The following is a 14980-nucleotide window of genomic DNA, read 5'->3' on the forward strand; positions in this document are numbered from 1 at the left end:
AGCGACAGGGCCCGAGGGAACGGTGTGTGAGGGGAGGAGCAGCTGGGGGTCAGGGAAAGGCCCCAGGAGATGGTGGGCATGAACAGCCTGCCCAGGGCACTGGGTACAGCCCTGAGCTGCTGGATTTTAGAGTGCCTGGACAGTGCTCTCAGACATAGGGTTTGGATTTTGGGTAGTACAGTGTTTTAGATTAGATGATCCTTGTGGCTCATCTTAACTTGTAATCCATAGCAACAACAACATTAATTTACAAAACTATCACGCCCTGAGCAGTCAGGGCAGTATTGCTGTGTAGCTTGTCACCACGTGCTCTGGGTACAAGTGGGCCCCTTCTGAATAGCCCTACTTGAGCTTTCTGTGTGGAGAGGAGCTTGTAGAGCTCATCTATGGGAGAGTCCAACTCTCTGAAGCCTGACAGTTTGTCCCCATCTTCTGACTGGCAGATCTTAGTCCCATAGTGACAATAAATTTCAGAACTGGGGTGTTTTTTTTCCTGTAATTTGTGGTTGTTACTCTTCTTGGATTTTGACTGTGTATGAAGTGGGAGACAGAAGTTCTCACCGAGCTTTTGGCTTAATACAGTGCAAATATTTCTTGAAATATGAAGGTCACAGTCAATACAAATCTGCATGGGTTTTTTTTTGCAGTTTTTTGGATTTGCTGAGCAGTTCAAGTGTGCTTCCTCTCTCTTTAGTTCAAATTTTAACACAGGTGTCTGCTGTGATGAAGAGCTGTTGTGTTTGAGATACCTTTGTATGAAGACTTGATCACTGAGTAGCTAACCAGGTATTTAGAACAGACCTCTTCAGTGGGCAAAAAAGCAAATATTGCATCGATTCTTAACAGGTCAATGTTTTTAAATATGTATTTTAGTATTCTGTGGTTAAGCTTCACTTTGAATTCAAGTAATCCTTTTTTTTTTTTTTTTTTTTTTTTTAATGAGTGAAAAATAAATACTTTTTTGAGTGACTGTACATTTTCATTTTAAGTTAGTGTATTTCTGCAGGTAAGGCCAGGCTTCTGAAAGTCCGGAATGCCCACTGTCAGTTAAAAGGAGTCATTTTTAGGATGTCCTTCAGTAAAAGCAGAGGTTATTTACTGTCATGGCAAATGTTCAGTTATGTAAAGTGTCACATTATTTTAGTTTCAGAGGAGAGACTTTGAAATGGTCTACAGTATATATTGTACTAAAATAGTACAGCAAAATATTGCTCTGTGTGCTCAGTGTTCTTTAAGTGATCTTTCCCCCATGTTCTCTCAGTAGGTGGTCAGCTCATGTGGTAGGAGCCCTGACTTAGGGCACTCCTCTCATCAGCTGTGAAATGAGTGACACAAGTTTTACATTCAGCTCCATTCTTGCGTGAAGAGAGATTTTCATGGCAAATGAGGTGGAATATAAATGAGCAAAAGTGCATATGTAAGAATCTTTAAAAACTTCCGTCTTAGAACATTCTTTTACCTTCCCTTTTATTTGTCTTCCTGATAGGAGCTTCTACCCTGAAATTAAACAGCCAATAGAAGTACCTGATTTTTTTTTTCGTATTTGATAAGCATCCATTTGAATCTTTCAAGCATCATTTACGTATTTGAGTATTTTCTTCATACTGCCCAGTTTGCATCCAGTGGTGTCCTCTTTTACAGAGGGCAACACTAGATGCTTCTCCTCATTTTTTTCCTTTCCAATCATCACTTGTAGAGATGTTAGTTGTTCAGTGCATGCATTGGTTGGGTGGGTTGTTTGTTTTTTAGTACATGTTGCTGGGAAGAGCCAAGTACATCAGCTGTCACCTGTGACTGAGATTGGCAGCTGTCTCTGGTTTTGAGAAATGAGTGAATGCAAGAGTGCTGTTTAATATTCCAAATTATGTTCAGATAGAAAACTTACTGAGTGTTACTCAGTTATGATAGCCTTGTTGACTTATTAGAGGTCATTCTGTAGCTTGGAGAAAAGGAAGACCTTTCTCTATCTGAAATTACTTAAAGAAAAGCACCCTTAGTATATTTGAGAGCCCTTAAAATTGGGTATGCCAACAATTTCTGGTGTTGAACTGTTTCCCTTCTATTAATTCTGCCTGAAGTGGCAGCCACATTTAATGTTACGTTCATTACACTGATTTAACCTTTTGAAGTATTTTCATTATTGGCTTTAAATATTTTCTCACAATCAAATCCTGTAAGCAGTCAGATGTGCGAAGATCAGTCACACGTCAGAAAAAGGTTATAGTGGTTAAACTGTGTGGGAAGCAGTGTAGAAAGTATCCCATCCTCTTGTAACAAACAATACCAATTGTCTTTCATAAAGAGGCTTGGTAAGCACTGCCTCTTTACTGTGTTGGAAGGCCTTTTACTGGCCACTGCTGCTCAGGCTCTGTGTTCCTGCATCTGCTACTTCTGGGTATGTGTAGGAAAAGCGAGATGTCTTGAGTTGGGTACAGCTTTAGAGGTAGCTGATGTGTTTTGCACAGCTGTTAGAACGTCTCAACAGCAAGTAACTCTTGATAGTGACATTACTGGTTGATTATGTTCTCAGTGGTTTGTAATCTTGCCAGCTTTCATCCATTCAGGATGATGATTTTTCATGTCATCTGTTTGCTGCAGATTCTGTTGTAGAAATCTGTTCACATCTGACGATGAAGTGTGCAGATGTGGTCTGAATTTGAATAAGGTCAAACTCACTTTTGTGAGGGGAAAGGAAGGAAAAAACAGAGCATCTCAAGTCTTCTGATTTTTCTTTAAATCGAAATAATGATTTGATTTTTTTTGTCTATAATTGTGTTATGATGAAGAGAATCTGGAAGGCCTGAGGAATATATGCTGTTTTAGGGCAGGTATCCTGAAAGACAGGCATTCACTGCATCAGGGGGAATAGAAGTGGGGACAAGAGAGCTGATGCAGTGGACAGGCACGTGCTTCATAAGGAGTATCTGGCAAAGCTCCTTCGTTAGTGGTGTCCTCTCTTATCATAGAATGGATTTGAATTGTCTGCATCTCGACTTTCTTCTGCTGCCAGCAAATGCTTGTAGAAACTCCTCAGAAAAATACTCTATTCCTTTCTGTCTGTGTAACAGATGATGGCTTACAAATGATTTTGTGAGTGACGTTGTTCTGATGACTTAGAAGGCTGCCAGAGGGCTCTGGAAGGATTTTTTCTCAATTTACTTAAACCGCATATGTGTATGTGCTGTAAGCTTTTTGCTTTATTAAAGTTGCAAAGTTCAACATTAAGATACTGTGAAATGATGTAATTAAGGTTGTTTGTTCATTTCATATGCCCAGATGCAATTTCCCAATTACATATGATTTTCTCCAAGACTGTAGCCTGAATCAGTGCATAGACTGAGCAATGTTCATTACTAATGAGTGGCTATTAAGCATTTTCTTTATTCATTGCATAGCCTGAGGTTTATTTACTGCATGCTGCTTTCTGAAGACAAAAGCCTTAACGTCTGAAAGAAAATAGCCAGTTACCCAAATAAAATCTCATGTGACCTCACCGAGGTCACACTGTCCTCGTTTTCCTGGAGTTACACGGGCAGTGATCAGGAGCTTGTTCTCTGAGCCCAGAATCTGAGTATATGCAGTATTATTTAAAACAGGGTTTATTGAGTCATTTCAGCTGCAGTTTAAGTACCCATGCTCAATTTTAATTGCTTTATCATATTTTTGGTTTTATTTGTTTAATTGTTATTCAGTAGAAGAACCTAACAGGTGGGCTGACTGTATTCTATGAACTCTTCCAAATAGTGCCTGAGGGGCTGTAGCAGAGTATTCCCTCTTCCAGGTATTTGAAAAGTTGGTGTGGTCAGCCTCCTGCAGCCTGCTTTCTGTAAGCTGGCAGCTGCTCCTCACGTGGCAATTGTGTGAATGTGTGCAATCCTGGTGAGCTCTGTGCTAAGAGAGATTCAAGAGCTAGAGAAGCACTGCCTTAGCTCTATCAACAAAATATCATTAGGACAGGATATGAAGTCATTGTGTAGGCTTTTGTGTCCTTCCTCTCATGTTTTGTTGACAGCAGTATGGTGATAAATGCTTGTTGTTTCCTGTGGGAGGAATAGTGACTGATTTCAGTGAATCTAAATGTCTGTAGCACAACCAGGCTAGCAGAGTTTATCTTTCTAGAGAAGATGGGCACTTGTGGCATCAAGACAGAGAGCTGTTGGAGAGGGTCCAGAGGAGAGCCACAAAGATGATCAGGGGACTGGAGCACCTCCCCTATGAGGACAGGCTGAGGGAGCTGGGCTTGTTCAGCCTGGAGAAAAGAAGGCTGCAGGGTGACCTCATTGCAGCCTTTCTGTACCTAAAGGGAGCCTACAGAGGGGAGGGGAATCAACTCTTTGAGAGGGTAGATAACAGCAGGACAGGGGGAAATGGATCTAAGTTGAGGGAGGGCAGATTTAGGTTGGATGTCAGGGGGAAATTCTTTACAGAGAGAGTGGTGAGGTGCTGGAACAGCTGCCCAGAGAGGTTGTGGATGCCCCGTCCATCTCTGGAGGTGTTCAGAGCCAGATTGGATGGGGCCCTGGGCAGCCTGGTCTGGAGTTAAATGGGGAGGTTGGTGGCCCTGCATGTGGCAGGGGGTTGGAGATTCATGATCCTTTAGGTCCCTTCCAACCCTGGCCATTCTGTGATTTTGTGTGACTTAGGTTCCTTTATGATTTGTTATTAAATACAATTCTTGTATGTCTATTTCTTTATGTGTATTTCTTCATGCTATGCATGTAGAACAGGACTTTTTTTTACCCCCTATTATTCTATTATGTTATGTGTAGACTTTGTCTTATGTGTAATGGCATAACTCTGAATTTACATAATGTTTTCTTTTTTGGTATCTCATTCCTGCCCAACCATCTTCTCTTGGCTCAAAGACAAAAGTTCTTTCCTTAAAGCAGTCAGGAGGTTGTATTTATTCCTTTCCACCTCTGCTGTCTAGGGAATCATGCCAGAATTGTGTGTATTCTCTGACAAGGACTTGTGAAACTGAACAAGTTAGTATTTGTTCAAAAGTAATCTTAGGCTTTCATCAGGAGAGAAATTCCTGGGTATTTAAGAACTTACAGGAGGATGCTTTGGGAACTTAGTTTTTTAAATCCAGACAAGATTTAATGTGGCACTTTCCTCAGGCTGGTATCTGAATGCAAGGACAAAATGAATCTCTGAAACTCGTTCATTAAGGTAGGTACTACTTGACGTAGTGTGTCCGAATGTACTGTGTATTGCTGTTATTTCTAGAGAGATCTGTGACTACTGAGTTAGGAATTACACATTAAATTGGCATTTATTTTCTGCTTAGGCTGCCTGTCCCTGAGAGAAGTGAAACTAAATGTGCTGAAAAATACAGACAAGTGGGGGCCCAAAAGCGAGATGCACCTGGAAATGATCCGTTTGTCTGTGAACAAGGTAAAAGCAAAGCAGGGAAAATAAACTGCTTCCTACTACGATTTCAGTTGCACCTGTCCTTCTTCTTCCATCTTCTGTCTTCCCTCAAACAAAACTGAACCTCATATATTTATTTCCTGCTTATTTGATGCTTTGTTTGTACATTTGTGCAAGAAGTGGTTAAAAAGAAAATAGCCACCTTATCAGGCACTGCTGTTCTCAGAAAATGTTATTGCATAAATCTGTGTGTCTAAATGTGCTTTATTGCACTGATAAATGCAGCTGTGTTAGATAAATATCTGCAAGAAAAACCACTCTGCATTCAGTGTGCCTTTTTCTTCTCCCATTTTTCTCTTTCTGTTATTTCTGTGTGTACTTAAAGGTTGTGTTGTTTGTCTTTAGAGAGAAATTTGATTGCACCTCTTTCCTAGGAGCTTCGGTAAAAGCAGAATGAGGCTGGCTCAGTTGTCAGGGCAGCTTAGCTTCAAACTCTTAACTGTGCTTCTTAATTTCCAAATTTGTTAATGTAGTTGATTTCCCAAGGAAAGGACATCTTTGTGGTTGGTTTGTTCTGTGTGCCATTGTCTGATTATTTGCCTTTTTTTTTTTTTTTAAAATCACTTTGCTGATTTCCCAGAATTTGGAACATGGAGAATTTTTTTATTTTTTTTTTTTATAAAAGTGTCCTCTCATGCCTTTGCAAATTGCACGACCTCTGGAATTTTGGTAGATCCCGGAGCTAGCTGACTGATTACCAGCTGATAGGAAGCAGGTGTGGCTGGCCTGTCCAGCATGTGCAGTGCCCCTGTCCGAAGCACAAAATGTTGCCTCTTGTTCACTTGACGTATCATAAAATTTGTGGGAGACTCTGAGGCAATGAAAACATTGAGTAATGGGATTGAAAAAAGCCTAGGGTGTTGTGGTTCAGAAATGTGTTAATCTGTTTTCTTTTGTGTACTTTGCTAGTGAAGCAACGAATTCCATGCGTTCCCTTATTGTTTAATTTCTGAAAGTACTTTGGTTTTGATTAATTTAGGGAAATAACATAAATCTGGCTACTAAATGAGACTTACAGGCTAGGAGCTTAATTTTGCAGTACTGGTGGCTTGCTTAATTATGAATGGAATTGATATTTGCAGTGTTTCCGTAAAAGAAAAGGAGTTATTGTTAGGAAATACTGCTTGAATAGGAAGTTGATGTGGCTTTAAAGTAATTAAATAAACAACAAAACCAGAAGAAAAAGTTTTGTATTTATTAGCTGAAGATGAGAACATCCAGCAGTAATTCTTCTTTGGCCCATTATTTGGTGCAGGCCATCTGAGTCCAACAACTGTTAGTGCACCTTTGATGTAACGAGGTCCCAGAGTGCTGTATGCTATGAATACCGTATGGGCCTATGAATTGGTTTTCAATGCATGGAGTCACAGAATGGTGTGGATTGGAAGGGACCTTCAAGATCATCTGGTCCCAACCCTCTGCTATAGGCAGGGACACCTCCTTCTAGACCAGGTTGCTCACAGCCCCATCCAGCCTGGCCTTGAATGCTTCCATAGAGGGGGCATCCACAACATCACTGGGCAACCTGTTCCAGTGTCTCACCATCCTCACAGTAAAGAATTTCTTTCTGATTTGAATCTGCCCTCTTCTAGTTTAAAGCCATTTCCTTGCCTCCCCTTGCCTGTCACTATCTGCCCTTATAAAAAGTCCCTCCTCAGCTTTGCTGTAAGCCCCTTCAGGTGCTGGTAGGTCACTATTATGCCCTCCCCTTCCCCTCAGAGTGTTTTCTTCTCCAGGCTGAAGAGCCCCATCTCTCTCAGCCTGTCCTTACAGGGGAGGTGCTCCTGCCTTCTCATAATCTTCATGGCCCTCCTCTGGACCTCCTCCAACAGCATGAGACATGTTCTTGCATTAAAGCATGCTTTTCTAAACCATATGCACTAAGACTTAAGTGCACTGAATGTAATTGTTACCTGGAAAACATGATAAAGCAACACAGCCTTCCTACCTCTACAAGATTATGCCGACACCGAGATCTTTTCTCTAACAGCTTGAGATTTCTTCCAGCATTGGTCAAATCCTGCAGTTACTGATGTCTCAGCACTGACGTGTTTGTGCCAGAGGGAAGCCCAGTCAGCCTTCGACAGTGTTCCTGTGACAGAATGCCACATATGAGTTTTGCTGGAGTATATATTTAGAATCTTTACCAAAAACCTTTTTAAAAAGACACTTTCCATACTTTCCAGGGATGGTGATGTTCAGTTCTTTCATATATTTTGTAGTGTTTAGTAAATAACTGCATAAACAGTTGTTTTTTTCTAATTACCCAGATTCTAAGTAAACAATTGTTCTTGTTGGAGAGTTTTTTTTTATGCTTTATCAGAGTGCCTGAATGAACTGTCCAGCATTGGGCATTTTATATTTGGGTTATGACCTTTATTTTACAATAAATATTTCCCTTCTAAAAAGATGTAGTAAATTTCATTGCCAGTACTGTGTGTATTTTTAAAAACAAAACAACAGCAACAAAAAATCTCAATGTAACGTGAAGTTTTTAGCTTTTATTATTTATATGCAAAAATGTAAGTAAATTTCAGTGCTACACCTGGAGAAAGCTGTTGAAATACATAATGGTTCTAGAAATTCTGCTCTTAATTTCAGTATCGCTTAAGCCTAACTTTTTCATTACACGAAATTACTGGGTGCCAAACCTTTCCCTTTGTTTTCTGTTTCTCTCTCCCCACCTACTGAAGTTGTTTTCTTTCTCACAGGCAGTCTGACGATGACCTTCTGGTCTTCATGGTAGCACTGTAAAATCTGGTGCTGTATTTCCCAATGTTAACTGTGACTGAGCACATGCTGCAGTCTTTTGGCAACAATGTCACATCAAAAGGTCGTACTGTTACTTAACAGTATTGTCTTGATTGTGAAGAGGTAGAAAAATAATGATCTGCACTACAAAGTATGGCTTACTTTTTCACTGTGGGTCCAGTGGGCGCTATGGGAAATGCAGACAAAGTTGAAAGTATAAATAAGACATGGGTTTTTTTCAGTACATTTTTAAAAAAAAGAAGTTTGAGGGAACAGGGGTAGATTTTGCACTTGTAAGGTAAACTATACACAAACACTGTTCTTTTAAATTAAGAGGAAAGCACAGAAAACTACAGCATTGCAGATATCCTTGGCTGGGCACTGACCTGCTGGAAAGGAACTCAGCAGAGAAGGACCTGGGAGCCCTGGTGGACCTGGCTAACTGTTGGCCAGCAGTGTACCCTTGTGGCCAAGAAGGCCAATGGTAAACTGGGGTGCATTTAAAGGAGTGTGGCCAGCAGGGTGAGGGAGGTGGTCTGTCCCTCTACTCTCTTCTGGTGAGGTCACATCTGGAGTATTGTGGCACTTCTGGGCTCCTCAGGTCCAGAAAAATAGGGAAATTGTAAGTCCAGCAGAGGGCCGTAAAGATGGAGCCTGGAGCATCTCTCTTGTGAGGGCAGGCTGAGGGCTGGGGCTGTTCAGCCTAGAAGAAGACTGAGATCTCGTGTATAAATAAGGGAGGGTATCGACACGATGAGACCGGGCTGTTTTCTGTGATTCCTGGCAACAGGACAAGAGCTCAGACTGAAACACAGCAAGTTCAATATGAACATGAGAAAAACTTCTTTGCTGTGAGTCTGACAGAACACTAGAACAGGCTGCCCAGAGAGGAGGTGGACTCTCCTTCTCTAGAGATACTCAAAACCTGCCTGGATGTGGTCCTGAGCAACGTGCTCTCGGTGATTCTGGCTGAAGTGAGAGATGGGACTGGATGATCCCAAGTATTCCATTCCCCCCTCAATCTTCTGTGGTTGTGACACTGATGGTGGTTTATACACCAAAGCAACATCCTCCCACAGCAGCTGCTAATTAAGCAGCAGTTACTTAGACACAGAAAATCACTTTAATTCTAAAGATGATTAATTCTGTTATTTTTTTGTGCGATTTAAACTTTGTGGAAGTTAGGTTTTCAAATACAGTAATTATGTTCCCACACTCATCCTTCTCATTATGTATTGTTGTAATTTACTTTTGATTATTTTTTACTAGATGCTTCAATGTCTAATTGTGAGCCACGTGTTTGGAATTCTATACCAATGACAACTAACCATAAATATGCTTGTATGCCTGTAGCCAGACACAGGGAAGAGGTAATCATGTTGTACTTTCATTGTGGAATAAATCTGAGAATCATGGTGTGTTTGTCTTTGTTGTCTGTTGGTTGTCTGTTGTTTTTTTTTTCTTTAGGGTGGGGGTTTTGTGTCTGTTTGTTTTTTTTTCTCAGAAGGGAGCTGCTTTTCCTGTTTTAAGCATTGTAGAAGAGGCTTTGTTTAGTGTGCAAAAGCTTTGTGCACTGTACAAACCTATTGCACAGAAATCCTTTCAGGAAGAAACATTGCTATTATGTTTTGTTCATAGAAATATATGTGAGGTACACAAATGTGAATGTGAGCCTGTGATCTTTTCTGTGACCTAATGCCTTAGACACTATGGAAATATGCCATAATAATCTACGAAGGTTTGTTAAGCTTCCTGAAAGCTATTGATAATTCATGTCTGTTTGAAATCTGTTGTGAGTTCTTTTGTAGGCTTACAAGCTTTTTGAAAAATTGTTTCAGCTCTTGTCTCTGATAAAAAGCAATTCAGTTGTGATTATACAAGGAGCAACGGGAAGTGGTAAGAGCACACAGGTTCCACAATATGTTCTGGATTACTGCACTGAGCAATCTGTCTACTGCAACATTGCTGTGACCCAGCCTCGGAAAATTGGTGCCAGCAGCATTGCCAGGTGGATTAGCAAGGAGCGATCATGGACACTAGGTGGATTTGTAGGCTACCAGGTATTAAAAAATAATAATAATAATTCAAATTGTACTTAAAAATAACGAGGAAAAAGCAAAAAGCACCCTATCTTGTTTATTGGTTATATCTTTTTTTCTTAGTTACTTATTAATCATATCTAATGTGCTGAAGAAATTTTAAGAAATCTGCTTTTAAAATGGAATTGCAGCTTTTTAGCTACGTGCTGCTAAACATTCATAAGCAAATGTGTAAGCTTTTGAAGTTAAACAAATAGAAGTACTAGTTGGATGCCAGCAGAAATTTGTCCGTGTTCCACTGATTGGATGCATTTATATCATCAATTACTGAAACAGAACATAATTCTGAAACAATTTATGTTTCTCTTTAGGGGCTTTTCCAAGCTTGAATGAGCCTTTATATTTTATTTCATTTTGAATTTCTTTCAGATGCAGATTCCTGGAATACATGTAATATTTGTTCATGTCTGTTTTATTCTTTTCGTCACGTTAGGTAGGTTTAGAGAACATATCCTCAACGGAGACAAGGTTGCTGTACATGACAACTGGAGTCCTTCTTCAGAAAGTGGTTACTGCCAAAAGCCTAACTGAATTCACACACATCTTCATTGATGAAGTAAGTCAGTGGAAATACATTCCAGTTTCAGATTAAGAAAACCTTATCTTTTGTATCTCTTACCATGCTAAAGAAATCAAAATGCAGACACCTACTTTTACAAATAAGTAAATATTCTTTGTATAACTTGTCCAAACTAACAGTTCTTGAAATGGCCTTGTCTTTGAGTTCTTTGAGCACTGAAATTTAGAACTGAGGGTTTGTATACCACTAAGCTGTTAAACTCTAAGATAAGGAAATGTGGATTAGATAGAAGATTCAACAATTGAACAATTTAATCTGCTTGGATGAGTGAAGTTCTGTGGCACTTCATACAAAAGAACAGATTGAGATTTTTTTTTTTTTTTTAACTTATTTTATTTGAGTGCTCTAACCTGAACTGATTGTATCAGCATGTACTGCTTTCAGCAGCTTTCAAGTCCTGGCTTTCAGGTTTTTGCTTTTTGCCATCCTAATCCTTTCCTTTCTCTTACCCCATAGGTCTTGACTCAGTAGTCGCTATTTCAGTAACCCTCAACTTCATACTTAATTAAAGCTCCCAAATCAATCAGGGTACTGAAGGCACATTGGAATGTACTTAAGCAAGACTTAGATCCAAAAATGCTAACCCCACAGCAAGTCCTAGCAGTCAGTCTAGGAAGTGTCTCAGCTGACTGTTTTTCATAGTGAATATGAGCATATGTATCACACTGAAGTCTGCTAACTACCTGAAAAGAATGAATGTTCCGCTTTTGAAGGTTGAGATCTAAAAAAACCCTGCTGTTTTTAATTGTACATAAACTAATAAGTATAGAAAAGGATATGTTAATCATTGATAATGTTGAGTAAAAGCCATCATTGACCTGTACAAGAAGTAACCAAAACAGGTCAGGATATAAGAATTCATAAAGAATTGGAGAAAAAGTAATCTAAAGAGGTGTTATATATTTTGATCCTGACTAGAAGCCATCGGGATCAAGAGGAATCTGATTTGATTTGCTTAGTTTTTAGACAAGCAGAAGATCTATTTCCTGCTGGGATCACTTTGTATCCTACCAATACAATTTGCTTAGCCATCCTCAGAATCCTCACCATCACTTCAACTGCTGTTAAATCTAGAGCTTCTACAAAGGAGGTTATTCTTGTCTGAACAGCTGCGTTGAGATGTAAAATGAGACTAAATTGCTTAGTCCTAAAGGTGTATTTTCTGCTATGGTAATGTATTGTTCAAGTTACAAAAGTGTATAAAATGTGAAAACAAGCAGCATGGGGAGAGACATCCAAGAGAAGAACGTGAGCTGATGAAAACTGAGCTGTGGATGATGTCTTTCAGGTGCATGAGCATACTGAAGAAATGGATTTTTTGCTCTTGGTAATCCGTAAACTCTTTCGTACAAATTCACAATCAGTAAAGGTAGGTTAAAGCATATTCTACTTCTTTCTTGCAAAAATAAACTCAGTTTTTTATCTACAGAGAGTATAGTTTTAAAAAACTTACTTTAATATTAGTCATTATTTTGAAGTATTATTTGGTTTGCTGCTTTTCTTAAGCAAGTAAGCTAAAGGGCATTCTTTTCCTGGCCAATATGTGTTCTAAGAACTTTCTCTTTTCCTCTTGTTAAAACGAATTAGCTTCTAAACTTTGCTTAGGGCTAAAAATGCAAGATGGAGATTTTACTAGAGTTATGTATGGGGTATTGAGGGCAGTGCTTATCCTTGGCTAAATATGGTAGCATTAACTTCTGGAAGTGTTAAGAAAAGGTAGAAATGTTGGATTGCGTTTTCCAGACAGAACTGTTAATGTAATCTGACTGAGATCTTTCTCTGCATGCTAGGAAACCACAACAGTTTGCTGAGATTTAGCGTGACATATTTAGTCTTTGTGGTCTCACAGTAACAAACTCATGAATTGTAAGAAATTAAATACAGGAAATAGGCTAATGCAGAGCAGCTCTGTGCAGCTCTTTGGGACTGCAGAAATTCTGCAAGGCTGATGGGTCTCTCAAGAGCTTCAGATAATGTTATCCCAATGCTAACTATTCTCTTCTAAACAAAGGTAATTTGAACCTGTATTGGCTTTCTTGTTGTAAAGGAATCTGTGTCTGATTAAATCTCCCAAAGTAGTCATTGGATAGCACTGTTTTATATCTTGCTCTGCAGCTGATTCTTCAGAAGACATCTTCTTATCATATAAATACAAGACAATTTTAAATTTGTGGGTGCTTTCCATTCTCTGACGGTTTTCATTTTCTCAAAAATTTTTATGCTGGGGAGAGGGGAACTTGTGCATGTAGTTGTTGTTTTAGCAGTATGGAATGGGTCATTTATTTTAAAAATACTTGTACAGTATGCTAAGCACAGTGTTTCCTGCCTCATTCCCTTTTGAGAAAATGAAGGGGCTTTCACAGTACAACTAATTCATTCAGAGAATGAAAGATTCTGTTCTTTTGTGTCTGGATTCATGGAATGAAGGAGGCCTGTTTCAGGGGGAAGAAGTGCACCAATTCTTCATAAGACAGCAAGATCTCCTGTTGTGATTCACCTGTCAGCAATTCTGATTTTTCTGGCAGATTGTTGGTATTATATCGTAGGGCAGATATTAGATTGGCTTTAAGATTTCTTTTTCTGGAGTGGGATTGTTGTAAGAAAACCTGAGAGTTTTGGAATGGTGTTGGTGTCTAGTAATGGCTGCTTAGGTAAAAAATAATAATAATAATAATAATAACAACAGGATAAATATGGTGGTAGTTTCACAGAACACAATTCAGGGTTCTAATAGTCCATTTGAGGGCATCTGAATCACAGGATCATGGAATGGCCTGGGTTGAAAAGGATCACAATGATTGTCTACTTTAAACCCTTCTGAGATGTGCAGGGTCACCAACCACCAGACCAGGCTGCCCATGAGAAGTGGCCTCACGGTGTGTATTTTAATATGAAATTGATGGGACTGTAGGCATATCTCTGCTGCACAAGTGCTTTAACTGCTTGATCTCAAAGAACTGCCTGCTTCAATAATTCTTTCCTTCCAATCTATGTGTTGCTCTGTGCTGGTGATGGTAGATGCTTCTTGCCGAGCTTCCACTTGGAGAGTAAATGGGTTGTTTGGGGTTTTTTTTAGTAATGGGGGATCATTCAAGTGTGCTGTTAGGAATTTGATATTTTCCTTCCAGTTAGTAATCTGTATGGAATGCTTCCTATTAGAAAAAATTAACAATATGGTCTGAAGAAGAGTTAATTTAATACCTCTTGCCTGTAGCTGAGGTTAGAATAATTTAGATTGGATTTAGCTTTAATAGCCTTCAGGCAGGGTTGTATTTAGCCTGTTGTTCTAGCGAAGGTAGTCTCAGCTACGAGGCAGATGATACTGTAGAGAGACAGATTTCAGATACCGCTTGCGCAGTTGCATGTTTTCAGATTTAATCTGCTTTTTATATTTTCCTTATTCCTTTAAGAGGATATGTTTTGGAGCTTTCTGAGCTCTGGGGTATGATGCTCACCTCAGTAGCTACATAGCTCTTTGTAGGAGGAATGCTCTTTCACTGCATTTTTGTTTAGAGTGTTGATTTGTACATTTTGTTGTTTTGTTTTTGAATTTATGGGAGGTGTCAGGGAAGAAAAATAAAAAAAAAAAAACCAAGGCTGGCAGTGTCCCAGTTTACAAGTAGTGTTTACATGTGGCTCAGAAGACCTGAGAATAACTATATACCAGGTTATCTAATAGCTCCTTGCTTATGTTATTTTCCTAGTTTAAGCGGTCTGATCTACTCCAGCTGGCTGTGCTGAGCGTTGGGTTTGCATTTGATATAGAGAAGCTGTATGGTAAATAACCACAGCTACTGTTCCACTGTTCTCCCCTCTCATCCTGCACAGGTTACGAGTTTTATATTGCGGTTTTTAAAGAAAGGCTTTTGTCAGGTAGCATGTGTTCTTCTGTTTGGGTGTGAATAGAGATTAAGAATTTTAGCAGTCATCTACTAGCAAGGAGCTGAATGTGATGCCTGAGAGCTTTAAGTTGAATAAACTTACTGTAAGTAAGGGAAAATTTGACATATTAAAAAAATGAGTCGCATTTTTAAGGCCCAGGTATCAGTACAGCTATCAGAATCTTACGCAGTCTGACAGGACTGAGCTTATCTTTTGATTGAAGTGAAGATATTAA

The 14980-nt window shown here is 39.3% G+C and overlaps 1 protein-coding gene across 1 annotated transcript in view; it reads left to right on the forward strand.

Moving 5' to 3' along the window:
* Positions 1 to 14980, forward strand: part of TDRD9 (tudor domain containing 9) — a 51138-nt gene that overhangs the window by 2401 nt on the left and 33757 nt on the right. Inside the window, exons 2-6 of the mRNA XM_042813614.1 lie at positions 5291 to 5397; positions 9454 to 9554; positions 10023 to 10244; positions 10717 to 10839; positions 12152 to 12232. Coding sequence (XP_042669548.1) covers positions 5291 to 5397; positions 9454 to 9554; positions 10023 to 10244; positions 10717 to 10839; positions 12152 to 12232 — 634 coding nt within the window. The remainder of the gene's footprint in view (positions 1 to 5290; positions 5398 to 9453; positions 9555 to 10022; positions 10245 to 10716; positions 10840 to 12151; positions 12233 to 14980) is intronic.

Source organism: Centrocercus urophasianus, unplaced genomic scaffold, assembly GCF_019232065.1.
Source record: "Centrocercus urophasianus isolate 14NV4802_14NV808 unplaced genomic scaffold, USGS_Curo_1.0 seq_14, whole genome shotgun sequence".
Taxonomy (NCBI): domain Eukaryota; kingdom Metazoa; phylum Chordata; class Aves; order Galliformes; family Phasianidae; genus Centrocercus; species Centrocercus urophasianus.